Source organism: Apium graveolens, chromosome 9 (assembly GCF_009905375.1).
Source record: "Apium graveolens cultivar Ventura chromosome 9, ASM990537v1, whole genome shotgun sequence".
NCBI classification, from domain to species: domain Eukaryota; kingdom Viridiplantae; phylum Streptophyta; class Magnoliopsida; order Apiales; family Apiaceae; genus Apium; species Apium graveolens.
Window position 1 is genome coordinate 4,531,736 of NC_133655.1, and position 27,492 is coordinate 4,559,227.

General features: G+C 34.4%; 4 protein-coding genes across 10 annotated transcripts; 3 read left to right on the forward strand and 1 right to left on the reverse strand.

Moving 5' to 3' along the window:
- Positions 1–6,946: 6,946 nt before the first annotated feature.
- LOC141683168 (pentatricopeptide repeat-containing protein At2g15980) lies at positions 6,947–14,729 on the forward strand. Of its 7 annotated transcripts, none has more exons than XR_012560145.1 (4): positions 7,432–7,571; positions 9,643–11,224; positions 12,399–13,761; positions 14,314–14,729. XR_012560145.1 is itself a non-coding variant. In XM_074487855.1 (3 exons), exons 2-3 carry the CDS (start codon positions 10,440–10,442, stop codon positions 13,504–13,506), a joined length of 1,893 nt encoding a protein of 630 aa, XP_074343956.1. In that variant the 5' UTR covers positions 7,432–7,571; positions 9,643–10,439; the 3' UTR covers positions 13,507–14,133. The 7 variants fall into 7 exon arrangements, 2 of the variants coding, with proteins under 2 accessions (XP_074343957.1, XP_074343956.1); XR_012560143.1 differs by having other exon boundaries at positions 14,207–14,728; XR_012560144.1 differs by lacking the exon at positions 7,432–7,571 and adding an exon at positions 8,480–9,212 and having other exon boundaries at positions 14,207–14,728.
- Positions 14,730–15,481: 752 nt separating this feature from the next.
- LOC141683843 (17.9 kDa class II heat shock protein-like) lies at positions 15,482–16,188 on the forward strand. The gene has a single exon (XM_074488611.1). It carries the CDS (start codon positions 15,546–15,548, stop codon positions 16,014–16,016), a length of 471 nt encoding a protein of 156 aa, XP_074344712.1. The 5' UTR covers positions 15,482–15,545; the 3' UTR covers positions 16,017–16,188.
- A 515-nt stretch (positions 16,189–16,703) lies between these two features.
- On the reverse strand, positions 16,704–17,680 carry LOC141683844 (mitochondrial import receptor subunit TOM6 homolog). Its single transcript, XM_074488612.1, has 2 exons — positions 17,388–17,680; positions 16,704–16,887 (listed from the first exon to the last, which is right to left on the reverse strand). Exon 1 carries the CDS (start codon positions 17,550–17,552, stop codon positions 17,394–17,396), a length of 159 nt encoding a protein of 52 aa, XP_074344713.1. The 5' UTR covers positions 17,553–17,680; the 3' UTR covers positions 16,704–16,887; positions 17,388–17,393.
- Positions 17,681–20,538: 2,858 nt separating this feature from the next.
- Positions 20,539–27,072, forward strand: LOC141684024 (putative CoA ligase CCL6). Its single transcript, XM_074488852.1, has 19 exons — positions 20,539–20,796; positions 22,183–22,246; positions 22,418–22,507; positions 22,693–22,749; positions 23,096–23,144; positions 23,243–23,319; positions 23,563–23,602; positions 23,699–23,793; positions 23,890–24,054; positions 24,562–24,672; positions 24,754–24,841; positions 24,926–24,992; positions 25,093–25,168; positions 25,241–25,358; positions 25,485–25,730; positions 25,937–26,076; positions 26,161–26,343; positions 26,430–26,549; positions 26,698–27,072. The coding sequence occupies exons 1-19, from the start codon at positions 20,636–20,638 to the stop codon at positions 26,743–26,745; spliced, it is 1,995 nt and encodes a 664-aa protein (XP_074344953.1). The 5' UTR covers positions 20,539–20,635; the 3' UTR covers positions 26,746–27,072.
- The last annotated feature ends 420 nt before the right edge of the window (positions 27,073–27,492 follow it).

A 27,492-nucleotide genomic window follows, 5' to 3' on the forward strand; every position in this document is an offset into this window, starting at 1 on the left:
AGTCTAACCCAATTTCAAATCCTAGTCCTTATATAATTTTAATCCCTTTTATTCTATTATTCTTTTATTAATCGAATTCTAAAAAATTACGGGATATTACATACTACCCTCCTTAAAAAGAATTTGGTCCCCAAATTCACAACAATCCTAAAGTTCGAGACACATCTACCCCATTTAACCCCTGATCTACCAAAAGTCAAACTATGGTCCACAGGAACGCATCCTAGAGAATGTACTAGTCCCATACCTAATACACTCCGAAAGACAGCCTGCTCTTGATACCAACTGTAACGGCCCGCACTTCCGGACTATTAAATCTAAATACCAAAACTTAAATAAAATAGATTCTTATTCGGTAATTCAAATATATCACGAAGGTCAAAGCAGCGGTCAAACTCAATAATCAAAATCATAAAAACAGAGACGCAGCTCCACAAATCCGATAATAATTGTCTAACAGATAATTAAATTCATTCTCTAAAAACAAAATCTTTATTCTAATTCAAATAGCACAAAACGAAGCAGCACAGATCTCCACATAGTTCTCATTCCTTAATTTTAATATGCTCCAAATTCCGAACCTGAAATGTTAAAAGGGGTGAGCTACACAGCTCAGCAAGTACAAATTGACTAACTTTTAAACAGAAAAACAATGGGTGTTTTGATAAAATGATTTTTCTTAAAACAATAATAATTTTGTAAAACATTTTCTAAAATAAATCCAACCCAAAGTTTTATATTTTATAAGTCAGAATTTAAAACAAAACAGAGCAGAATTTATAACAGTACAGATTTTATAACAGATCTGAACAGAATAAAACAGAACGAAACGATAATTCTTATAAATACCACAGTCTTGATCTACGGCCACACTTTGCCAGTAGCCGGCATCTAATTCTTATTCTTATTCTTTATACCACACTTTGCCAGTGGTCGGCATCTAAAGTTCAATAATTACGCGCCCTTAATAGGTATCTAAAGTTGCACACTCGTGCGCCTACTAAGGGTATCTAAGGCTAGTTCCGGAACTATAGCGTAAATTACGAACGGTTCGAAAACGTAGAGACTGGGTTCTAAAATTCACAAATACTTATATCTTATAATTTCGAAATCAAAGTTTCTTAAATCTTATACGAAATTAAAAACAGAACTGAAATATCTTTTTCGAAAATTAAAAGTAAGTCAAAAGTACTTACCTCAAAGCCTGACCAGATCTGAATTTACTCTTTTTGACCCTCTAAACGATATTTTCTTGAAAAACACGAAACACGAAATCTGAAGATAACGAAAAGACCTCTCCGAAAAGTCCATAATCACTGAATTCCGACTCACGATAAATTTTCTACGAATTTTACAAGACAGCTGATTTTTGCTGAGAAAGTCCTACGAATTTTAATGATAAAAACAAGGAATACGAATATGGTGTATTTATAACGATACAAAACCCTATATCTCAACTAGGAAATAATAATATTTCCTCCTAAAGATTTACAACCTCTCCAAGTAAATTCCATAAATAAAATATTTGATACACACAATTACCTAAACTAAAAAAATTTCGATTTTCTAAATTATTCTTACACTTATTTCCACAAATAACAAATCTTTTCACAAATCAACTACCTTGCACAAAATGTTTTCAGAATATTCTAATTTTAAAATATTTATCTAGACAAATTAATATCTAATTTCTAATAAATAAATTAAAAATAAAATTACGAATTTTACATTCTTCCCTCCTTAAAAGAATTTGGTCCCCAAATTCACATAACATAAATAAATTAAATAAGTCACTAAAGAAAAGAAATCATACCTTAATTGCGATAGTTGTCATTTCCTGTCAGCTGAAACACACGTCCTTTGCCCATCTTGTTATCTGCTTCCTTCCTTGGTGGCGGTGGCGGATTGTGCGGACAATTCGAAATCTTATGTCCTACTTCTCCGCAATGAAAACAAGCACCTGTATTCCAACGACAGACTTTGTCCGGATGATTCTTGCCGCACCTGGTACACGTCTCTCGATCACCTTGACCCCCGATGTTATCGTACACGTGTGGCTTCTTGAGTGGTCCCCCTTGAAAAGATTGCCCACTAGTTTGAGTGAACCGCCTCTTATTCCAACTGCCAGACGCCTTTTCAGATTCTGCCAAGCCCCTTTCGATCACTAACGCCTTGTTGAGGACAGCCTCGTACGTCTGAAGTTCAAACGACGCCACTGAATTCCTGATGTCACTTCGAAGTCCCTCCTCTAATCTTCGTGCTCGACTGCTCTCATCTGCTACTAGGGTCGACGCGTACTTCGCAAGCTTTGCAAATTCTGCTTCGTATTCAATGACGGTTCTTCCACCTTGTTGAAGTCGAATGAAGTCCCTCTCTTTCTGCAGACGAACTGTTCTCGGAAAGTACTTGTCCTCTAAAGCCTTCTTGAACTTTGCCCAAGTGTACGGTTCATGATTTTCTTCAAGATTTGTCGTCTCATTCTTTCTCTTTTCCATAAGCCACCAGTCGTAAGCGCTTCCTTGCAATTGGTACACAGCTAAGGTCACCTTCTGTTCCTCATTGCTCCCCAGAAGTCCGAAAGCTTTTTCCATCTCTTGGATCCACATCTCAACGATAGCCGGGTCTGTAGCTCCATCAAAAGTTGGCGGGTTCAAACGCTTGAATTGAGAGACGATGTTGGGCTTCAGTTGCTGATTCACAAGTACAGCTAGAGTTTCAGCCAGCTGGTCAAAGACGTTTCCTCCTTCATCATTATTGCCCTGATTTTCATTGTTGTTCTGATTTTCTCCATCCATCTTTACTAGAACACACAAAACAAATTCTAAACTTATAGTCACAAAAGTCAAACATATCAAATAATCACACAAATAAATGCCCTAAATCCAAAATAATTTTCTAAGACCTATACGATAGTCTAAAGGATCGCATCCTAGGGAATGTACTAGTCCCATACCTAATACACTCCGAAGGACAGCCTGCTCTGATACCAACTGTAACAGCCCGCACTTCCGGACCATTAAATCTAAATCGAAAACTAATACAAAATACAATTATTAATCCAAAATTCTATTACAAAGGTATCTATTACAAAAGCGCAGCTAACGGAAGTACAATAGTTTTAATGCCCCAATTCCAAGTCCCGAACTCCAACGATTATCAACTTGAATCTTATGATGAAACCTGAAATTGAAAGTAATGAGCTATACAGCCCAGCAAGAGACCAATCGATCCAACTAGCAGGCCAAGTAACATGAACACATATAACAAAATACGATAATCGATACGATACGATATACGATACAAACACTTTCGATACATATTCTTATTCTTATTCCTATTCGATACACACAATACACATACCACATACACAACAATAATTCAAAATCCTTAATCCATGCCACGATCACTACAACCCGGTGATAACGGTCCTAAATTTTCAAAAAACTGTCACTACAATCCGGTGACTACGGTCCTAAGTTCTTATTCGATATTTTCACAAACCATGGCACAAATCAAAGTTCTTATATTATCGCTGAGACACACATACACAACAATACATATACTGTAACACATAATATTTTCAAATATATCATCACTTAGCCCATGTTTTGATAATCAAATATAAACGCATAACACACAATTTTGAAAACACTAGTAAGATCGATCGAAACTTACCTCTAAAACTGACCAGATCTGAATATAGCCTTTTTGACCCTCTAAACGACGTTTTCTTGAAAAACACGAAACACGAAAGTTGTAGAGAACGAAAAGACCTCTCCGAAAAGTCCAGGATCACTGAATTCTGACTTACGATGAATTTTCTACGAATTTTACAAGATTGCTGATTTATGCTGAGAAGAGCCCTACGAATTTTATGAATAAAAACAAAGAAAACAAATAGGATGTATTTATAACAATACAAAACCCTATATCTTAACCTACAAGTTATCCATATTAGAATCTGATCCAAATTTTAGGCCCAATAGTCTAACCCAATTTCAAATCCTAGTCCTTATATAATTTTAATCCCTTTTATTCTATTATTCTTTTATTAATCGAATTCTAAAAAATTACGGGATATTACAACATCCTTTCGAACAGATTCTTGCATCTTGGCAAAATGCTTTCGCTTATTTCCTTGCGGAGCATAAATGGTCTTCACAAAAGTCGAGTAAGCAGGATATATGCCGTCGGCAAGGTAGTATCCCATATCATACTCGTGACCATTCAAAATATAATTAACTTCAGGGGCTCGACCTTCTGCCCATTCTGAAAATAAATTTGACCTATCCAATACGTTAATATCATTTAGTGAGCCTGGCAGTCCAAAATAAGCATGTCATATCCATAAATCATGTGAAGCTATGGCTTCAAGTATGATTGTTGGTTCGTGGTAACGACCTGAAAATGCTAAGAAGTCGGGCAGTTTTTCCACCTATAGTGCATATAATCTATACTCCCCGACATACCGGGAAACCCCCTTTGCTCTGCAACCTTGGATAATCTTTTGATATCAATCTTATTCGAAGACCTCAAGTACTGCTCTCTGAATATTTCATTAATTGATATTACAAATTTTCTTAAACTTTCTATTGCAGTGCTTTCACCGATTCGAATGTAATCATCTAATGAATCTGCAGGTACTCCATACGCAATGATTCTCAACGCAACAGTTATTTTATGGAGTGACGATAGTCCTGGAAATCCAGATGTATTACACTTTTGAACAAAGTAAGGATTGTGTGACTCTATTGCTGTTTGTATTCAGATGAATAATGATCGTCTCATACGAAATCTTTTTCGGAAAATGTAATCCGGATTTGTAGGATCATCACTAAAGTAGTCACGATATATGAGTTGATGACCTACTGTCCTGTTACGATTGATGACACGATGATTGAAAACAAACCTGCCATGGCGTACAATGTTATTATTTCTCGTCCGATTAAGTTGTGCCCATGTAGCTGCAAGAATGTCAATTTCTTCATCTTCCTCTTCTTCTTCTTGAATTAAATATTCAACTATTTCTTGAGGATCCATTAGAATCAATGAGAGATAGAGAGATATTTTCAGGATAATTCAGTGTTATTAAAAGAGAAAAGGTTTGAAAATAGAGTTGTTATAAAATTGCAGGTTCAAATATGAATTGCAGGTGACCGTTGTTAGAAATAGAATAAAGAAAGAGAAATAAGAAAATTCTGAGGAGGTTGTTGGAGAATGCCCAAATAAATTGACTTATGAGCCCATTTAATATTAGTTAAACTGATGAGCCTGTTTGGCAACACTTGGAGTTGCTCTAAGGAGAGTGAGTAATAACAAACATACATATGTGCTCGTTTTGGATATCTTAAAATAAGTATTTATGAATAAAATGAATAATTAACTTGTAAGTGATAATAAGATAAATATTAATAAGTTATATAAGTGTTTGAATAATTTTATTTATTAGTCAGAATTTTTTTTTCTTAAATAAACGAACATAAATAATTTTTAAATATAATTATTTTAATTCGTGAATTATATATTAGATTAACATTTAAAAATATTTATTTTGAAACTAAAGTTGATAAAAAACGATAATTCAAAATAAGTTATGAAAAGTACGTTGGTACTAATATTAAATTTATCAGCTTATAAGTTAAATTTATAACTTATAAATTAAGTAAGCAAACACTCGTCGATAAATACTTACAGACCTATCCATAAGTCAATAAGTAGCTAGGCAGCCAAACATGATATTAATAGGACTAGCTAGTAGTCTAGTCAAGGACGGTCAATGAATCGGAAATTCGGTCCGATCAGATCCGATTCGAAAGCTAATGGAGCGGATATGGATCATTAAAAAATAAATCTGATCCGAAAAAAATATGATCCGATATGTAGCAGATATAAATTTAGGTCAATTCAATCCGTTAATAATCCGATCCGTCTATATTATATATATATATATGTATAATATTTATATATTATATAAATTATATAATAAGTTATATATAAAATATATATACATATATATTTTTTGTTAAACCTCCGGCTCGAGGAAGCCCAGTGCTGTTCATTCTACTACTGAGTTGGCTCTGGTTGCATTCTCAAATTGGCCTTACAAAAGTAGCACGGTTATAAAATTGTGTAAATAAAATTAGAATTTAGAAAGTATACATCAGTGTCTCACCAAATTTTTAAATTGATATGGTGAACAAATCAGGCTACTTATAATACTTAGATACCCCTCTTCTTAGACACTACTAGTCATCGTCTTTTGATCCTGCCAAGTTTTTTAAACTGATACTAATGGTACATGAAATTATTTGTCACCGTATGAAATTTGGTTTCAGTATTTTTGAGACGTTATCCGTTATCCGTGATCCTAATGGAACCGGATATTGATCGGATTTTAAAAAATTTGGCTAAAATTCGATCTGATTCCGAATCCAGTAAAATTAAATGGATTAGGATATGGATCAAGGTCTATCCAAATATATGATCCAAATTAAATGGATCAGGATTTTAAATGAGTCGAACCAAATTCGAGACCTTCTTAATCAACTTCTTTTGTCCAAACTCGTTAAAAATAAGTCGAATTCGAGTTGTTCACGAACATTTTGAGTTGATTCGAACCTGAATTTGGAGTTGGCTAAGTTCAACTCTAAAATTCGTATCATTTTCACTAAATATTGACAAAAATTAAATTTATTGATTTGCTTCGAATTTGATTCAATTAAATATATGATATTGAATATTAAAATAAAAATATATTATTAAAAAATCAAAATAATAAAAGCACGTGAACTTACAATCCAAATATGAAGTTTAAGTTCGGCTCAATACAAAAATATAAAAAAAAATATTTTTATTCAAAATTATTACTAATCCGAATATAAATATTTTACGAGTCGAGCTCCCGTACCGGAACAATTTGACTCTTTTCTTTTCCCTTTCTCTTTCTCTTTCTCTATGCACTCAAAAGTGCAAACACAAAAAACTTCAAACTTCACCAACTATGCCATCTATCTCATCCATCACCAAAAACACAATTCCCCATTTTACCCCTCCAAAACTCTCACTCCCCTTCTCATCCTCCACACCCTCACTTCTCCCCGAGGACAAAACCGTAATTTCAACCGCCGTCACCATCCTCAAACACCACCGTTCAAAATCCCGGTGGACCCATCTCCGGTCACTCTTCCCGGCCGGTTTCACACCCACCCAAGTTTCCCAAATTACCCTCCAACTTCGCAATAATCCCCATCTTGCCCTCAACTACTTCAACTTCACTGTTCAACACTCTCTTTGTGCTCACTCTTTACACTCTTATTGTACTATCATTCATGTTCTTGCTCGTGGTAGACAGAAATGTGAAGCTCAGAGGATGATTCAGTGTGTTTTGGGCAAATTTAGAGAGGCCCATTTGGTTGGTTTTTCGAAAAAGCCCAAGATTTTTGAGGGGTTGATGAGGACTTATAGGGCTTGTGATTCTGCCCCTTTTGTGTTTGATTTACTCGTGTTGTCGTTATTGCAGGCGAAACGGATTGATCAGGCTGTGGAGGTGGAGAGAATGTTGCGGTCCAAGGGTATGTTTTTAAAGATTAGTACTTGTAATGATTTGATCAAGAATGTGTGTAAATTGAATGATTGTTTTGTTGGTTATGATTTGTATAAAGAGATTTTTCGGGGTTTTGAGGGTTTAGAGGGGGGTTTTAGTGGGAAGGGTGTGAGGGTTGTGGTGCCGAATGTGCATACTTTTAATGTGATAATGATTGGTTTTTATCGAGAAGGGTTGGTTGAGAATGTGGAAGAGGTTTGGGAGGAGATGGTGAGGAGGGGGTGTGAGGGGAATTCGTATAGTTATAGTGTTTTGATGGCGGTGTATTGTGAGGTTGAGAGGATGGTGGATGCTTTGAGGGTGTGGGAAGAAATGGGGAGGAAGGGTTTGGAGCGTGATTTGGTTGCTTATAATACGATAATTGGGGGGTTTTGTAAGGTTGGCGAGGTTAAGAGGGCTGAGGAGTTTTTTGGACAGATGGAGTTAAATGGGTTCAATGGTAGTTGTGTTACGTATGAGCATCTTATAAGTGGATATTGTAAGATTGGGGATGTTGATTCGGCTTTGTTATTGTACAAGGGAATGTGTAGGAAAGGTTTTAGACCGGAAAGTTTTACAGTTGATGAAGTGATTAACGGACTTTGTGGGAAGAATAGAGTTTCTGAAGCGTTAGAGTATCTAACGGTTGCTGTCAAGAAACATGATATTGTTCCAAAGGGAACAAGTTATGAGTTTGTTATCAAGGGTTTGTGTCAGGAGGGAAGGATGGAAGATGGATTAAAGCTTCAGGCTGACATGGTTGGGAAAGGCTATGAGCCTAATTCTGAGGTATATAATGCTTTTATAGAAGGATACATGAAGCAAGGGAACGAGGATCGAGCTAGAAAACTAAGGAAGGAGATGGTTGAGATTCAAGAACAGCAGGAAGCAATTAGATAGTGATCTCTTGTCTAATGCTCTTAATATCTCAGGAAGTGGATGCAATGGTGGGCTTGTTACAGAAATAAAGAATCTGAAGGTACTTAGAAGTTAGATGTGGAAGGAAACGGTTTAAGAGATATGATGAGAGCGGAGAAGATGCTGGAGTGTAAGAAGAAGATGATTGACATATCTGAATGTTATGGAATAGGAAAACGGAACTATAACACATGTGAAATGGAAGGATTGTGTTGTATTAGAAGCCCAATGGTGGGCTTGTTACAGAAATAAAGAATCTGAAGGTACTTAGAAGTTAGATGTTGAAAGAAACGGTTTAAGAGATATGATGAGAGCGGAGAAGATGCTGGAGTGTAAGAAGAAGATGATTGACATTTCTGAATGTTATGGAATAGGAAAACGGAACTAGAACACATGTGAAATGGAAGGATTGTGTTGTATTAGAATTGGTGCAATGTTACGTGGTTAAGAATGAAGGTTACACCTTAATATTATGAAAATATCCAAGTCATTTCTTCTGGTCACATCCCTTACACTTCCAACTACCCAAAGATGACTCTAAAATGTGGTGTTTTCATTGGAACTCCGAGGTTGTTCATGAATATGAAGCTCTATCTTCAATCTACGCAGAGAACTATCCAGATTCAGCATAATTTTGTAAGAATTGCTCAGGATGCCAAAAATTCAAAACAGAAGACCGGTGCCAGATATGGCTCACTTGGATTCACTGACTGTGTGTACCGACGTAGCCAGTAGTCCTTAGAGTTTAATTTTAAATTTATGTGTAAACTGAATCCATGTGGGTACTGGGTAAATTGTATTATAGAAATTTCTGAATCCAATATTGGAATAACACTTATATCTCATTAACGCAGATCATGTTTCTTATATACTTTGCATTACTAGTTTTGTTATATATCTGTAGTGTCACATGCTCACGAGTCATGAGCTACATATTATTATATAAATTTGATTTTTATAATTAAATTACGTATAATTTTGTTTGGTTGTAGGGCTGGTTTGCATAATTACATATAATTATTGGGGCTTCTTACAATGGTGTTTGCTAGAATTCAAGGAATTTTTTTTAGCTATATGAGTTGGATTGTTTTTATTGTGCTTAATAACGACCTTATTTTGACAAGCTGTGGTGTTTTTGGCAGCTTGTTGCTACACCGTGCTTACAGGCTGTTGTTCACTGTGACATCTTTCTCCTGCTAACTGCTACCAATGGCAGGAACAGAGTTTCAAGAGGAGGTTTTGGGTGATAAATTGTAAGCTCTGAAAGAAACTAGGACCACAGTATGCAATTAATTCCCTCCTTCCTTGTTCTGTTTAAACCTCTTGCAAGCCCTGTGTGCAAGCGCCTTCTTTTCCTGTTCTAATGTTTACCTGAGAGCTTCATGACCCTTATATCTGAAGCTTAAACTTAATAAAACTAGTAATGAACTATGAATGTGTTGTTCCACTTAATATGTAATGAAGAGTACTCGAAGATCCTATTAATAATGTTTCACAGATACAACAAAATGAAGCAGATACAAGTTTAAAACCACCAGACTACCAACGTAAAAGAATTCAAAAAATACACACATATGTCTTTGATGCCTGCCTTATGCCTGTCTTCGTTGACACACATATGTCTTTGATGCCTGCCTTTGGTGACACACTTATTGTTTTGTAAGCTTGGAGCAGAATTTAAGAAGCGGGGGTAAAAGTCTATTATATATATATATGTATGTATATATTCGATCTCTTGATCTTTGGTTTCCTTTGGATTGTTTTAACGTTGAGTCATATTTACATATTCTTTTTCATTGTTAAAAGTTTCAATGCCTGTCTTTGATGATACACAAATATATGTTTATTAAAGCTTTCTTGTACCAGGAGAAATCGCATATCACATTTTCTTTTCTATAAATAGTGTGTTATATTTAATTGGCTTTGCAAAGAATTAAAGATGGAAGAGAAATATGATAGAGGCTTGAAGCACGTTGCTCACGAGCACTTGCTGATCCTGAAAGAAAATTACGTTGCTAAAGAGGGTGATGTTTGTTGTGGCTGCTATGAACAAATAGATTGTTCTAAATCATCATTTGTTTATCATTGCCCCTATATCAATTTTACTCGTTTCAGAAGAATGCCTTGTCGTAAATTTTTACTCCACAAAACCTGTGCAGAAGTACCCCGAAAGATTGAAGACCCGTTTAACCGGAAAGAGATTCTCGTTTTCCATCTCACTCCCACAGTATTTAAAGCTGATTCTCTTTCAGATTTCAATTGTGGGCTATGTTTCCTCAAATGGTCTAAGTTCTCTTATACCAATAGTTCATACAATTTATTTGTTTGCTTCAAATGTGCTGTGTTCTTATTTCACCAGTCCAAAGAGGACCCTTTATTTGAGCATCCAGGTCATAAACACCCATTAGCCTTAATCGAGCATCCATCCTCATTCAAATGTTATGCTTGCAAAGTAAATGATAATACATTAGACTCGTCTTATAGATGTACCAAGTGTCAGTTTTGGATTCACAAAAGTTGCGGTGATGCACCTCACACTTTCCAATTTGTAATTCATAAACACCCTCTTATCTTCTCATCTTCTCTTCCTCCACGCCATCGAAAATTTGCTCAGCATTGTAAACTATGCAGTAATACATTGAGTTTACTAGACTGGCTTTACTATTGTGGTGGATGCAGATATTTCACCCATTTCCAATGTGCTAGATCAAGTTCAGTGTTCAGGTATTACCTTTCTTAAAACATTTAGATTTACATCTATTTATCTATCTGTCAATTATCTATCTATATATGTCCATTTTTCATTTTCCCACTGTTTTAAACATTTTTTTTCCTATCAAATAAATTAATTTATTTAGAGTTGCTAGCTAAAAACCTATCAACTTTCATTTTTTATTTTAACCAATAGTCTTGATAATTATATATTTAGAATATATTTACTGTATATTTTGAATTTATTAATTAGAGTTTTTTTTTTTTGAAACAAGAATTTATTAATTAGAGTTAAATGCAGTTTGCAACCCCTACCTTTATAACAAATTTATTTTAATATACATCCTTTCAGAAATGCATTTTGCATCCCTTATGTTCTAAAAATAGGTTAGAATGCATCTCGTATCCTTTTACCGTTACTTTTACACCGTCAAACCTTATATTTGCACGGGTATTCTTGTCATTAAATCGTTAAACTATTGAATATATCTATAATTCAATTTACTATGATTGTTTAAATTCCAAATTTCATGGTAAAAAATAATTTAATTAAATAATTATATATTATATATTTTATCTCATATTATAATTAAAGATTAAATCAAATTGTTGTTAAATATTATAGTGAATTTAATCTTTAGTCTTTGATTTAATCTTTAATTATAATATAAGATAAAAGATATAATATAATTATTTTAATTAAATATTTTTTACTATGAGATTTTGAATTTGTAAAGTGAACCGAAGATTTAAAACAATCATTGTAAATATTAATTATATTTATATTCAATATTTTTTTCTAGGTTTATTCAATAATTTTAATGATATTTAATGACAAGAATACCCTTGCAAATATAAACTTTAATGGTGCAAAAATAACGGTAAAAGGGCATGGGATGCATTTTGACCCATTTTTCCAAACATAAGGGATGCAAAATGCTTTTTTGAAATGATGTATATTAAAACAAATTTGTTGTAAAGATAGGGTTGCAAAATGCATTTAACTCTATTAATTATTTTAACCAATGTGTTTTATACGAATTTTAGTACATGAATTTAGTGGGGGTTGTTCAAGGAAAATAAAATTGCTAGTTAAATTGCAAAAGGTAAGAAAAAAAATAAGAATGTTAATATGATTTTTTTTAGCTAATAGCTCAATAGAATTTTTATGTTTTGTTTCTTTCAGATTTGGTGGGATTGAAACCTGTCCGGAATTGGTGCACCTACCAGCAGCAAATGATTCATCCTTAAATCTTTTGTTTGAGAAATTTATTGAGGATTTTAATACTAACATTCGTGGCATCTTTAGCCCAAAAAAATATCTTGCTCATTGGGCACATGAAGAACATGATCTTAAACTCATAACAATTGATGAGTTGTATGAACGGAAACATGATGGTGAAGTACCATTGTTGTGTGAAGGTTGTGTCGAACCTATCCAAACTGATGAAGGTCAATCCTACTATGGTTGTTTTCCTTGTAAATTTTTTATGCATAAAGTCTGTGCGGAGTTGCATAGTGTGATCACGGATCAACCTTGGCCAGGTAAAATGTTATTGGCATATAAGGGTAGTGAACCAGTCAAGCTTTTCCAGTGTGATGGATGTGAAGTTTTGTGCAATGGTATATCTTACAGCGATGGCTTTACGTTGCTTCTTCATATTGGATGTGTGACCCTACCCAAAAGTATCAAACACGAAGCTCACCCTCACCGACTCAATCACATTTTTCAAAGTGATTCACGTCGGGCTAATTGTAATGCATGCGGTTGGTGTTATCGTCAATCCAGGTACACATGTGAAAAGTGCAGATTCAATATATGTGCAGAAAGTATTAGGAAGACAAGAACATACAAACACAGGTGGGATCCTCACCCCCTGGACTTGATATATGATGCTGGAATGGTCGAAGAACATGAGCATGAGTTTGACTGTGAGTTTTGCTCTAAAGAAATCAACACAAACAATTGGTTCTATCATTGCAGTAAGTGTGATCTTTCATTCCATACTCGTTGTATTTTAGAGTCATCCTATAGCGAGTACAAAAATATAAAGTTTGCGGCTACTGATGAAATAATTAAAGACAACCTCCATCCCCACGCACTCACATTTGTTTTGAACAAAAAGGCTCGGCGCTGTAAGCACTGTAAAAATGAAAGCCGTGGCAAACCGGTCCTCCAGTGTGCACCATGTAATAGTACCATACTATGCTACCGGCACGGGGGGTGGTGTGGTCTCGTAGACAATTTGGTCTTGCACTCACGCAACAAAAAGGCTCGGCCTTCACAGCTGTAAAAAGGAAAGCCTTCGTAAACAGGTCCTCCAATGTGCACCATGTAATAGTACCATTATATGCTACCAGCACCGGGGGTGGTGTGGTCTCGTAAACATGTTAAACTGGAGAGGAGAATTGGCAAGTGTATTTAGAAGTTAGTTTTGCCTGAGAATGCTAATTTGGAGACGGTCAAGGCTGTTTATCAGGACGGTGTGTTGACTGTTACGGTGGATAAGTTGCCACCTCTAGAGCCGAAGAAGCCAAAGATCATCGAGGTAAATGTTGCTTATATGAAGATGCTTTCAGATTGTTGTGGAATGGTCTTTAGTTTTCAAAAGTTGTTGAATTTATGTGTGCACTAGATTATCTTATACATTTGAGTGATTGCTTATGTAATGTGTTTTTAAACTTGTGTTTAATGTAGTATATTGTTTCTGTTATAAAATCTTCAAAAAACTATGAATTAACAACCTTATAGTGATCAGCGGAGAACTTAACTGTAAATCTCACTATCATCCCAGCTATACACTCGATAAATCTTTAGATACTGGTGAGTGATTAAGATAGATAAGTTACCATAATAATTCCCTACAGATTGCTTGAGTTTTCTTAATCTGCCTCTTATCTGATTACTGGTATTTTTCGAAAGACTTAACTGTTGAACAAATATGTTCTTAAGGTATTTTAGTTCTTTGGCTTATGCATTCTGACTGATGGCAGATGAATCCCCTTTCTGTTGCCTGCTTCTGATTGTAGCATCAGTACAAATCGGCTCAGTGCTTTTGAGTGTGTAGCGACTGACCTGGGGCTGGTTTGCATTGTTACAGATAGTTATGGGGCTTCTTACCATGGTGTTTGCTACGAAATAGCATATTTAGGGGCGCAGTGGTCGATCTCATGTCCCCCTTGCGGAAGGTCACGACTCCTGGTGACGACGTCCTATTTAAAGCTCCTGTAACGGAGCCATATGTGCAAGCTCCCTCCTTTCCTGTTCTAATGAATTGCCTGGGAGCTCCATTGCCCTTATTTGATGTTTATTATTGAACAAACCTTCCAAAAAAAAACCCAAGAACCATTCTGTAGGTTGTTAATGAGATAGTACTTGACATTGCAGAATTTAAAGTTTTTTACCCTTAGGAAATGTTTCAAACTGAAGTAATATCGTAAATTATAACAAAGGTGTATAATATTTTTACAGGCAAATTATTTCATTGTTTTTAATAAAAACTGTGGTTCAAAAAATTAAGAGTAATGCCGGAGGCACAAAAAAAGTTACAAAAAATTGCCACAAAATGACATGGCATGGGTGATGTGGCATAATAAAATAATTTAATTAGTGCTATTAATGTAATTGCAAGAGGGTTCATTTATATTTAACCAATAAATACGTGACATAGCATTTTCCAAAAATTTATCCCTCCGTCCTACTAGATTTTTTACATATTTTTTTCTCATACTTGACACGCATTTTAAGGCTATTATAAAATATAGTTCTATAATTTTTTTTAGAATTTTCTTTTCTGTAAACACTATATTTTAATTTAAAAGAAACAAATATTTAAAATTATACAGAGAACCATATTTTACGGGAGTTTTAAAATGCATGTCGATTACTCGTCTCCCAATGTAAACAACCCTTTGGGACGGAGTGAGTATGAACTATAAGAGATTTTATTGCATGTGCTGTAAGTGACAATTTACAAAATAGAAAAAAAGTCCGGCTCAGCAAGTTTCTTTTCTTGTTTTCTTTTAACAGATTTCAGAAATATATTCAGTACAATTGGTTTAAATTATATAACCATTTTTTGAACATGTCAGACAGGGCTTTATTTAGCCTTTCTAATTCCAGTCAGATGCTTCCTGAAACAAATGGAATGTTCATAATCCAGAAGCTTCTCTTCAATCATCTCGTTCTTTCTAGAACTTTCCTTCATCTCCCATTGCTTCTTATAAATTCTCCAGTTATCAATCATCTTCATCAATCAACATAACAGATCAAACCATTCTGCAAATATAAACATATCACTTTGCTGTTTCTATACTTCCTCGCAGGCTTAAGATGGACTTGAGGGTACTGGGATATGATCCACTCCTCAACACATTCTACCACATTCTCGACGAGGATAATCAGTCTGCCAATGACAACAAAACCAACCATGCTCGTAGTTATGTCCGTGATGCCAAAGCCATGGCATCGACTCCAGCAGACGTGAAAGAGTATCCGAATTCCTACGTGTTTGTGGTGGATATGCCAGGACTGAAGTCAGGCGATATTAAGGTTCAGGTGGATGAAGACAATGTGCTGGTGGTGTGCGGTGAGAGACAGAGGGAAGAAGAGAAGGAAGGCGTAAAGTATGTTAAACTGGAGAGGAGAATTGGCAAGTTTATGAGGAAGTTTGTGTTACCTGAGAATGCTAATTTGGAGGCCATCAAGGCTGTTTGTCAGGACGGTGTGTTGACTGTTACAGTGGAGAAGCTGCCACCTCCAGAGCCGAAGAAGCCTAAGATCATCGAGGTCAAGATTGCTTAAATGAAGATGCTTTAAGATTGTCCTGGAGTGTTTTCTAGTTCTTAATAGTTGTTCAACTCAATTCTGTGTGCGAGTTTCTTATGTAGCTAAAAATTAAAGGAGTGACTTCTTATGTTTTGTGTTTTTCAAATGTGTGTTAAGTACAATTCCAGTTTAACCTTTGAATCTTGTATCTGTTGGTGTATCAAAGAATTTCCATAAGTTGATAACTCTATAATCTATATTCTAAGTTCTATCTATAAATTTCCCTGAAGCCTAATGCTATCAGTCAGATCACCGCTAAAACAAACTTTCACACTAGAAGCATTATAAAAAGTATTCACTCATTTAAACAAGAAAATAGTACCTTCCTCGTATCTTACAATCGGATTTCAGAACCAAAGCATACATATCAAATATGATTTGGTCAAGTAGGTAATCTACCCAAACAAACATGTCTAATGTTATTAGCTCTAGTGTCTGTTCATATACGTCGTTGAGGAAATTTTTCTACCAATCACTAACATAAACAGATTATCACTTCAGTGAACTGTAAACAGACAAAATATCAAGATGCACACAACTAATCAAAGCATAACCCGAAAGTGAATATTTTAGCCATAAAGAGAATAATTTTATTGATCAGAAAACTCAGACTGATCCTAAACGTTAAGACGATAGTATAGTGCAAAATAAGAGCTTGAAAAATATAATCAAGAAGCATTCAAGGTCATTTTCCATTCTTCACCAAGCCAAATATGAAAACCAGTTAACTACATGATAATCTCAAAAGCATAAATGTCAGCAACGATATATCTCGTAAAAACAGAACTACAAAATGTCAAGTTCCACACAATCCATGCAATCCACTGCTCTCCTCTTCCTCGAACTTCTGCAAAAATAAACAAGTTAAACATCATAAATAAACACAATTACAACTGCATTATAGTTAAAAGACATCAAAACCTTTTTTAAACAAACATATACCCCTGATCATGATCCTTAACGTAAAATATACATTACAACAAATGCTTCCTTAAAACATCAAACACCGTGTCTTTCCTGATCCCGGTGCAAAATTCAAACTCAAAAAACGCAACCGAATGAGCTTAAAGTTGTTAAAGTATTATAGCCAAACGAACATCCCCAATTCCAATTAATCATTCAAATAACTAATAAATCCACTACCCGAAAAATCAATAACAGAAACTCGAACCCCCGAAACCAAGTCAATAATCGTCAACAGCCTAGTAAGTAGCAAATTAAGTTAGTAAATCAACATTATCACTAAAATACACGAATCAAATTTTAAAAAAACAAACCCTAAAATTAGAAATTAAAATTAAATAAACAATTAATAAAAAAACACAAAGACAACATAATAATCGATACCATAATTTAGAAGTCAAGAGAGAGTTCTTGTTTCTGATTAGAGAAATAGTGAAGAATATACGGAGTGACCCGAATAGCCACGACCCATGCCCCGAACAGAGCGCCGTGGGTCCGAAGCTGCTTTAGAGCGGCTTTTTTGTCTGGTTTTGAAAACCCTGGATACATCCTTTGCTGCCCCTTTGCTCTTCTGTTTCGAATTTTATTTCAGAGAGATCGAGATCGAGATCGAGAGAGAGAGAGAGGCTAAACCCTAGGCTGTGTTTGTTTTTAAGTTTTAAGCGTGAATGTGTTTTTGGGCTTTTGTTTTTGTTTTGATGAAAAAAAGGGTTGGGCTTTGAAGGATGGGCTGTGTTTATATTTAATAATCCTTCCGTCCTAATTTATCTATTAGTGTGTTTTTTTACGGTGAAATTGACTCAATTTTGATCGTTAATAAAAAAATTATTTTTTATTATTTTGATAAACTGAAAAATACATATTAAAATAGATTAAATATACTTTCGAATAATATAATTTTTATAAATATTTTTTTTATTATATATATTGTAAGAAATTTTCAATAATTTTCAATTTCATACAATATATAATTTAAATATTTAAATATTTTACTGTATTAGTAGATGTAACTTAATTTTACATTATTTTTTTAATTTATTTATAGCTAAGATAAGTTTGAAATTGAATGGTTAAAATGCGAAAACTTGGATCGGAACGGGATAATGGATATGATTTGTGGGGACTATTTTAATTAATGTTTATATAAAATTTTAATTTATATAATATATATTTTTATTTTTTTCAAATTTAATATATAAAAAAGTAATGTTACTTCATTCGACAATAAAAGTTAAAGATAAGTACATATATTATTATTTTAAAATTTTGTTTTAATTAATTTTTAAATGTATGAATATTAATATGAAATACGAAATTTAGTAATTTAGAGTGTATTGTCGATCGGTTTTGTTACATTAACTAGCTTAAAACTCGTGCTTAAAACCCATGCGATGAACGGATCGCACAAAACTTTTTTAATATTATATAATTAATTTAAAATTTGGAATTGAATTCTTAAATTTATCATTTAAAATTTTAATGATATAAATTCATAATAATTATATTAATAAATATACGTTCATAGTTTTTTTAGAACATTTAAACATATTTAAAATAATAGCTCTGGTATCCGAAAAAATCTTATTATAGTGAGTTTAACATGTTATTCGGAGTAAAAATATATACAATGTCTCCTGGAAGTTTAAAAAGTTATTATTTTAACTGAGTTATTACTTAATCCATTAGCTCTAAGATTTGTTATAAAAATCAGCCGATTTTTCAAAAATTGCCGATAAATCGCTTAAAAATTGGTCAAAAATATTGATCCGATTTGACCGATCCCCGATAAATCATCCGATTCTTTAAAAATCATCCGATAAATCGTAAATCGGTACCTCAATCGAATAATTCCGATTTCCGAAATATATAACACTGGTCATCCTACAGTTAAACCTCAATGAAGTAATAATCGATAAAGTAATAACCTCGCTAAAATAATATTTTTCTCCGGTCCCAACATAATAGATACGGTATATTTTTGCTCCCGATAAAGTAATAAACTCGCTAAAGTAATATTTTTTCTTGGTCCCGACCCTATTACTTTAAAGAGGTTTAACTGTAGTACTCAAATATATACTGGTTTAACCTGAAGTCCAAATTGTCAAATTCAAACTGCCAACAGCCAACTCACAGCTACTACTACTCAAATGCTCCGTTGACCATAGTCAAATGTTATACCAGTATGTAATGTCGCAGCTAAATTTCTAATGTACCCATGTTGTCATAGCCCACACAGTCTCTATAAGGGCCTGTTTGGCACGCTACTTATAAGCCACTTATGACTTATAAGCCCTTAACAGCTTATCGACGAGTGTTTGTCGACCCAACTTATAAACTGAATTTACAACTTATAATATAAGCTGATAAGTTGAAAGTTGACAGGGACGTACTTTTTTCCAACTTCTTTTCATTTTTTCACTTTTTTCTAAAGTTTTGATTTTAAAATATAAATTTTTAAATATTTTCTAATTTAAGATTCATGAACTAAGATAATTATATTTAATAATTATTTGTTTTAATTCATTTAAGTTAAAAAAATCTGACTTATAAGTAAATTTATCCAAACACTTATAGAATTTATAAGTATTTATCAACTTATCACTTATTTCGCACTTAATCATTTTAAGTCATAAGTTACTTATTTTAAGATTTCCCAAACGGGCACTAAGATTGAATTTTAGTCTTGACTTTTGAATTTTAAGCACTATTTTTATTTGTTTGGTTACAGTTGGGCAGCCTGCAGGCCACAGCTACTACAAATTTAGGAAACAGGTATATGTAATAAATGGATAGATAAGAAAATACCAAGAAAATTAAAAAAAACAACAATCTGATAATAGAAAAAGTAAAATGCATGGGACTGGGATGGCATTTGATTTAATGGCTACCCAACTGCCCAAGTAAATGAGCTGCCATGTTTGGTATTCATCCATCCGTATCATTTATACACACATCTCAACTTTAAACTTCGGTCTCCATCTCAAATTAGTTGTCATTTCGACTTTTTACACGTATTTAATATTAATATAAAAAGAAAATATATGATGGTAATTATTTTTGAAATCTCCTTTTATGTAGTATTTCATCCGTGAGGGTTGGCTCAGTTTTTTAAATAGACGATAATAATTCTTTTAGTCACATGTTCAATGTTCAAACCTCACGGTAGAAAAATTTATGATTATGTCTCTTGAATCCGAACATGTCGCTTAAGTGCGATTTATCTTGGTTCACGTGGTTTGCAGGCTATTATGTGAGCCCGTGGGTTAACCAGTGCGCACCTGAAGGGTAGCGGCTGCGGGTTTCCTACGATAAAAAATATATATAGTAGTTCGTTTTGTGTCAAGAATTTTAAATTTTTGTTTATTTAACGAGATTATTTATTTATCGAGGCGTATTATGTATTGCATAATTGCATTCCCATGCACAAACTAATGGAAGTAGTCTAAGTAGAGGAAGAAATTAAGTGGCAAATTTATATCTCTACCAACTACTTTGTTGTCCAAGCTATATTAGTAAATTTCTATCCCATAAATATTCCAAAGCTTGCTAGCTAGTTGTGCTATAAAATACAAGCAGCATTGTGCATTCTGAGTTTATTAGGCTACAGCATAAATTTAAGAAAAAAGAAGATAATGTCGTCGACATCAATGTACACGGTGGAAGTTGAAGGATCTCGACCGGCGACAAGCGATGGGGGAAAGCCATCGGCAGGTCCGGTGTACAGGAGCATTTATGCCAAAGATGGTCTCATGGAAATACCTCCTCAATATAATTCCCCTTGGGACTTCTTTAGGTAATCTTTTGTTGTTTACGATGTTTTTTACCCTCGACATCTCGTAAAGAAAGCGTAGTACCGATAGACCAAGAGGTCACCGGTGTTAAATACAATGTTCCTTGAGCATAGATTCATTTTTTTATTTGTTTGTTATATGCTTATATCTGTGGTTCTTGTTAAATATATGATCCTATTGGGGCCTTACTCTAACACCTTAAGGTTTATATGAGCTGGTTACTCAGTGGACGCCGTGATCCACTTTTCGACCCATAAATGAGTTTTCGAGTGAGGAAGAGTCTTAGAATAATATAAGATCCCGGAAATGGCCATTCTTTAAAACCTTGAGGTTTTAGAGTAACTGTGTCCCTGACAGTCTTAACATATCTATGAAAATGGATAGTTAAGTAGAAGTGACATAGATGTTTGCTTAACAATTTATAAACTAATCAACCTTTTTCCATGAAAATTTAATGAATCTGTTTTGTCGTTGTCGTAGTTGTTTTTGTCGTAGTAGTAGTAGTAGTAGTTGCTGTTCCTGAAACGCGAAATTGGAACTATAAGCCTCTTCAAGAAGGGAGATATCGGTCAATTAATCGATCTTTACAGGCAAAGGGGTAAATTTTTCTGCAATATGAAATGAATTTTAGTTAAAAATACAGCTATCAGTTTTACTGGTGATGTTACTGAAGTTGATCAAGTTCAACTAGAGTTATAGCAGGTCATTTAGCAATTTTTCTTCACACTTTTGTGATGATACTGAATGATTTTCAGTTGTATTATTGTGTATAAATATAGTAGCTACTTAACTTGTTGGCGAAAAATTTCTGAATCAGTAACTTACTAGAACTTAACACTCTAAGTACTTGTCTAACATACTACTTAAAGACTTTAAGTATACAGGTTTCTGATGTGAAAGTTAATCACATTCAGACCACACAAGATCCTTAATTTTGTAAACTCTTAACTACTTGTATAACTTAATACTTAAAGACTAAAGTGTATTAGTATCTGATGTGATGTGAAATTTAATCTTATTCGAATCACACAAAATCACTTTTGCCTTCGAGTAGGGTGTGAAACGATGAGATGTATCAGAACTTATCGTGCTCTATCGTTGTACATAACATTCATATAGCTTAATGCCTAGTGTTGAATCAGATCATTTTATTTAGAAACAATTACTGGAAGAAACCTTTGGGCTTTATTGATGTCATAGAACAGAGAAATTTCAGTAGAATTGAACTTCACAAGTCTTTAGTCTTTGTTGTCTTTCACTATTTGTTTCAGTTAAAGATGAAAAAAGTAATGCAACCATGTAATGTAGTACCAAATTTGAAGCACTTGTAGCTATCCTTATTGCAGATAAAGTAGAGCTTTGAATTTTAACATGTCTTTCTTTATCAGTGAATCAGTTAAAAGAAACCCCAAGAATCGGATGCTTGGTCGTCGTCAACCAAATGAAAAGAAGGTATTCTATCTTTCTTCTCACATCTAATATTGCAAACAACTTAATGATAGCTAGAATGATTAGGCCAAGTTAAACAGTATACTATACCTGTCTATTTACCATCAAGCTTTAACTAGTTTTAATAACAACAATGAGATGACAAAATGCTGAAAATTTGGATTGAATTGACAGGCAGGCCCCTATACATGGATCACATATGAGGAGGCTTATGATGCAACTCTTCGCATTGGATCTGCTATCAGAGGCCGTGGTGTTAATCCTGTAAGTAGGAAAAGATGATTCGTTTACAAGAATATTATTATTTTCAAATTAATGTGTTCTGTGATCTTATATAATTTTTGCAATTGTAAGCTTAAATGTAATTATGTAATTCTTAAAGCTAGTATTTATGCATCTGGATAGTTTCTTTTTGCTAAATTTTCAACTGGATGGTTGCTTTCATCTAGGGAGATCGTTGTGGAATATATGGAGCTAACTGCCCAGAATGGATAATGGCGATGGAGGTATGTGCAATGTAACATATGCCTACTATCTGGCTGCAGAAAAAAACAATCCATGATCCTGCCGATGGTTAATACACATGCATTTGTGACTAATCATGGTTATATTGTTACCATTTTTTGTGTTTTGGCTTTCTCAAGTAAATTTTGATTGAAAACCACATTGCTAGCAAGAATGGGATTCAAGTTTCCATTATTCCATATTACCATAGTTTAGATATTGAATGTTATTTGTCTTAATGTACTTAACATCTAGAAGCAAACTTCTTTTGTACTCTGACGGCTGAAAATCATTCAATCTTACTGCTAAATTCATTCTTATCTTTATGCATATTTCATTTTCCGACAGGCTTGTAACAGCCACGGCATCTCCTGTGTGCCGCTTTATGATACACTTGGTAAATCTCCAATGCTTTCCCCCACAAATGTTTAGTTACTAAAACTATTTAGCTGCAATACACTTATGCTTTGTTAATTTGACCTCTAAATGTTGCAGGGGCTAATGCTGTGGAGTTTATCATCAACCACGCAGAAGTTTCAATAGCTTTTATACAAGAGAACAAGCTACCAGGGGTATGTTCTATTTGTACAACAATCAAGCTAATTATTCTTTGAGTTCTGGACACAAATCAACTGTGCCATATTTAGTACATCATGTTTTTTATCAGGGAGAGTTCTCGCGTAAAATTTTAATTTGTTCAGTTGGTAGTCCAAAATTTAATGTTATTATTTTGCTAATTAAAATTTTAGCTTTATTTACTATATCAAATAATATCTCCATCTTTTCCTGTAACTAAACTTCAATTCTTGCTGCAGGTACTAAAATCCCTCCCAAATTGCACAGCTCATCTCAAAAGTAAGTCCATGGTGTTGTCTATGAACCTAAGATAAATTTGGTATTTCATAGTCTGTACTTGAGAATAAATTTGCTTTCATTTATTTCTCCGTGAAGCCATTGTTAGCTTTGGGAAAATTTCCAGCACGCAAAAGGAGGAAGCTGAGGAACTTGGCATAGATTGCTTTTCTTGGGAGGAGTTTGGACTTCAGGTATGCTATACTGGATTCTAAAGAATTTGATTTTAAAAAGAAAAAACTAGTTTAACTCGATCGTGGTATAATCTTCATTCCTGTTCTTTTTTCCAGGGACGTCTAGATCATGAACTACCTGCTAGACAGAGAACTGATACTTGCATGATAATGTATACTAGTGGAACAACAGGAGAGCCAAAGGGAGTCATTTTAAGTAATGGATCTTTCGTGGGAGAAGTTTTGACAACGCATCAACTACTTGTGCTAACAGAGAAACCTGTAAGAATTTAGTTGTTTTTCTCAAAATCTTTATGTTGTAACCATTTAAATATCTTATGTTTTATAAAATGTTACTCTTAGTTACCCTTGTCACAAAGTCTGCTACTCTTACTCTACTATAAGATGCACATGTAACAAATATGACATATTATGTATTGGCTGGTTATGTGATCCAAACTAGCAGGTAGTGAACTGCAGAAGTTAAATAATAAGTTCATATGGTTTTATTACTGTCTGGCGCCGCTAACAGCTCTTTACTTGTCTAGTTAAGACATGCTGAAATGTTTATATTGTATTTGAAACAATTTGACACTGTCTATGTTGCTCGAACTCTTTTGTTCTGGTTGCTGATTCCGTGTTGAACCCTTGGACATGACATTTATTCCGTGTCTGATCCTTTGACTTAAATTTGGACACTTTTACCAACTGAAGGCCACAAATGAGATGAATTTAGATTCTTTTGTTTGTTAGTAGCAATCGAATCTAATGAAGGTATTATTGTTACAGGGATCGCCTGAAGATACATACTTCTCATTCCTTCCCCTGGCACATATCATGGATCAGATTCTAGTGACCTACTGGATTTACAGTGGTTCTTCAATTGGATTTTGGCAAGGGGTAACTTCAACCAGCACTATTACATTTTATGTACTTGTGCAGAATTATTCTCTTAACGTCGGTGTTGATTTTGAATTGCAGGATATCAGATATCTAATTCCTGATCTTATAGAATTGAAGCCAACTGTATTCTGCGGGGTTCCTAGAGTTTATGACCGCATATACACTGGTAGAAAAATACTCGAAGTACTTTTACATGTATGTCGTTGAACAGTCTGATCATGTATTTTGAATTTTTTTCTCAATTCTCAAGGTGTAATGGACAAAATTGAACAAGGAGGTAAATTGAAGAAGATGCTCTATCAGTACGCTTATAGCTAGTATGTGCACCCTTCTACTTCCCTCATTGTTCTACTTTGGCGATTATAAATATCTTTTTTGATTTGTTATGAAACTAACAAAGAAGCTGTTAACTAACAGCAAGCTAGGAAATCTTGAGAAGGGTTACAAACAAGAAGAAGCAGCTCCTCTCATGGATAAAATTGTTTTTGATAAGGTTGTGAACTTGTCCATCATTCTTGACATTATTTAAGTGCAAGCAATTCATCTTATTGACTTCTCATTCTAGATCAAACAAGCATTTGGAGGACGAGTTCGTCTTATGTTATCTGGAGCTGCACCCCTGCCAAGGCATTTGGAGGAGTTTCTTAGGGTGACATGTTGTGCTGTTCTGTCACAAGGATATGGTATGTCTTAACGTCATGTAGAGTAAATCGTGTAATATCTACTGCCGGAATATAATGAATTACTTGTAAGAGTCATTATGTTCTTCACATCATATTGCTACTTTCTCTAATTTCTTTCATTTACAGGCCTGACTGAAAGTTGTGGTGGAACCTTCACCTCAATAGCCAATGTATTCTCTATGCTAGGAACTGTTGGCGTGCCCATGACAACCATTGAAGCGAGGCTTGAGTCCGTGCCAGAGATGGGGTATGATGCTTTAGCCCCTGTGCCACGTGGAGAAATCTGTCTGCGAGGAACAACATTGTTTTCTGGGTACCACAAGCGACAGGATCTTACTAACGAGACCCTAGTAGATGGATGGTTTCATACAGGTAAGATTTTATATACTTTTTATCTCTTGAACCTCATTATTTAGTTGGCACCACGCCACCACCTGCCAGTGTGTTCTTTTTATGGGAGAATGCGTTGCTGCTTTCAGATTGAATCGTATCATACTGATCCATGTATTCTGCATAACCCTGGAAATTATGTTGTCATTTTGCGATTTCTAAATAAGAATGAAATTAAATAATTGTAGGTGACATTGGAGAATGGCAGCCTAATGGTTCAATGAAAATTATTGACAGAAAGAAAAACATATTCAAGTTATCCCAAGGCGAATATGTAGCAGTGGAAAGTATTGAAAGCACATATTCACGATGCCCTCTCGTGACCACAGTATGCTCTTACATCACTTATCCTCGGCATATTCATGAAATTCTCGTCAATTTTGTAACTTTGAGAACTCATTTTTCTCCACAGATTTGGGTCTATGGTAACAGTTTCGAGTCCTTTCTCGTGGCTGTGGTGGTTCCTGAGAGAAAACCGCTTGAGGACTGGGCAGAAGCTAATAATCTTTCTGGAGATTTTGAGTCATTGTGCAAAAATGGGAAAGCAAGAAAGTACATGTTAGAAGAACTTAACAACCTTGGCCGGAAAGAAAAAGTATGTGTAGAGATAATATCTATGTGAATTAGCAAAATAATGAACCCTGTGCTCTGTTGTGATTACCTTTTTGTGTCATTTTGCAGCTTCGAGGTTTTGAGATGTTGAGAGCTGTTCATCTGGAACCAACTCCATTCGACATTGAGCGAGAATTGGTCACCCCAACATTTAAGTTGAAGAGGCCACAACTGCTCAAGCACTACAAGGTATGCATATACCTTACAAATTGTATTAGTCCAATGTCTATATCATGCATGTCTTGCTACATTGCTCCCTGTCCAATGACATTCTACTGCACACAATAGTTGTATTAAACGCGTAATCCTGGACCTGAACACCAAATCGTTCCTGCAGGAGTGCGTTGATCAGTTGTATACTGAAGCAAAGGCAGCAAATGCATAGTGCATTTACACTGTGAATCACTATCAATGAGCATCCAGTATGCAGACTTGTGTGTTCTTCTGGAATACCTTATTACAGTAATAGTTTTCGTGAATCTGATACTCTTATAGTGTATATATTAAGTCCATAATCCTACACTAAACGGATTTGTATTCTGTCTTCGGTTGAATCTTTCTCTTCTGAGCCCCTAGCTGAGGCTGCAGAGGTGGGGATTCAATCCTAAACATTTACACTGTTACAAGTTTATGTCATAAGATACTGTCAAGTTTATGGTAAAGCTTATGGCTCTGCTTATGAAAATAGATCATTGAAATTTAGATTTTATCAGTTATGTTGTCTCGTAACCAGTTTGATTTTGTGAAAAGATTGAACAGATCTTCTGTGGTGTGCTCATGATAAATAATAAGCACAAACTTTTACAATTCTTACTTGTTTTGATTGGCCACCACTTCTTAACAGTGATGGATCCTTCTGCATTCATAATAACTATACCAATTAAAACACTCCAAATTTATAGATTTTATCAGTTACGTTGTCTCGTAACTGATTTGATTTTGTGAAAGATTGAAATACCAGTAATATGCATGATCAAGATTCAAGATAATGTGTCTAATTAAGTAATTAACAATCTTTTCATTCTTATCCGTAAAACTCGAAATTTCGACATTCCGTAAAGAGAGCAGTATGAGATACCGTTAGACCATGAATTCATAGGGCTGTAATTCGAGTGCCGCCCGACTCAAACTC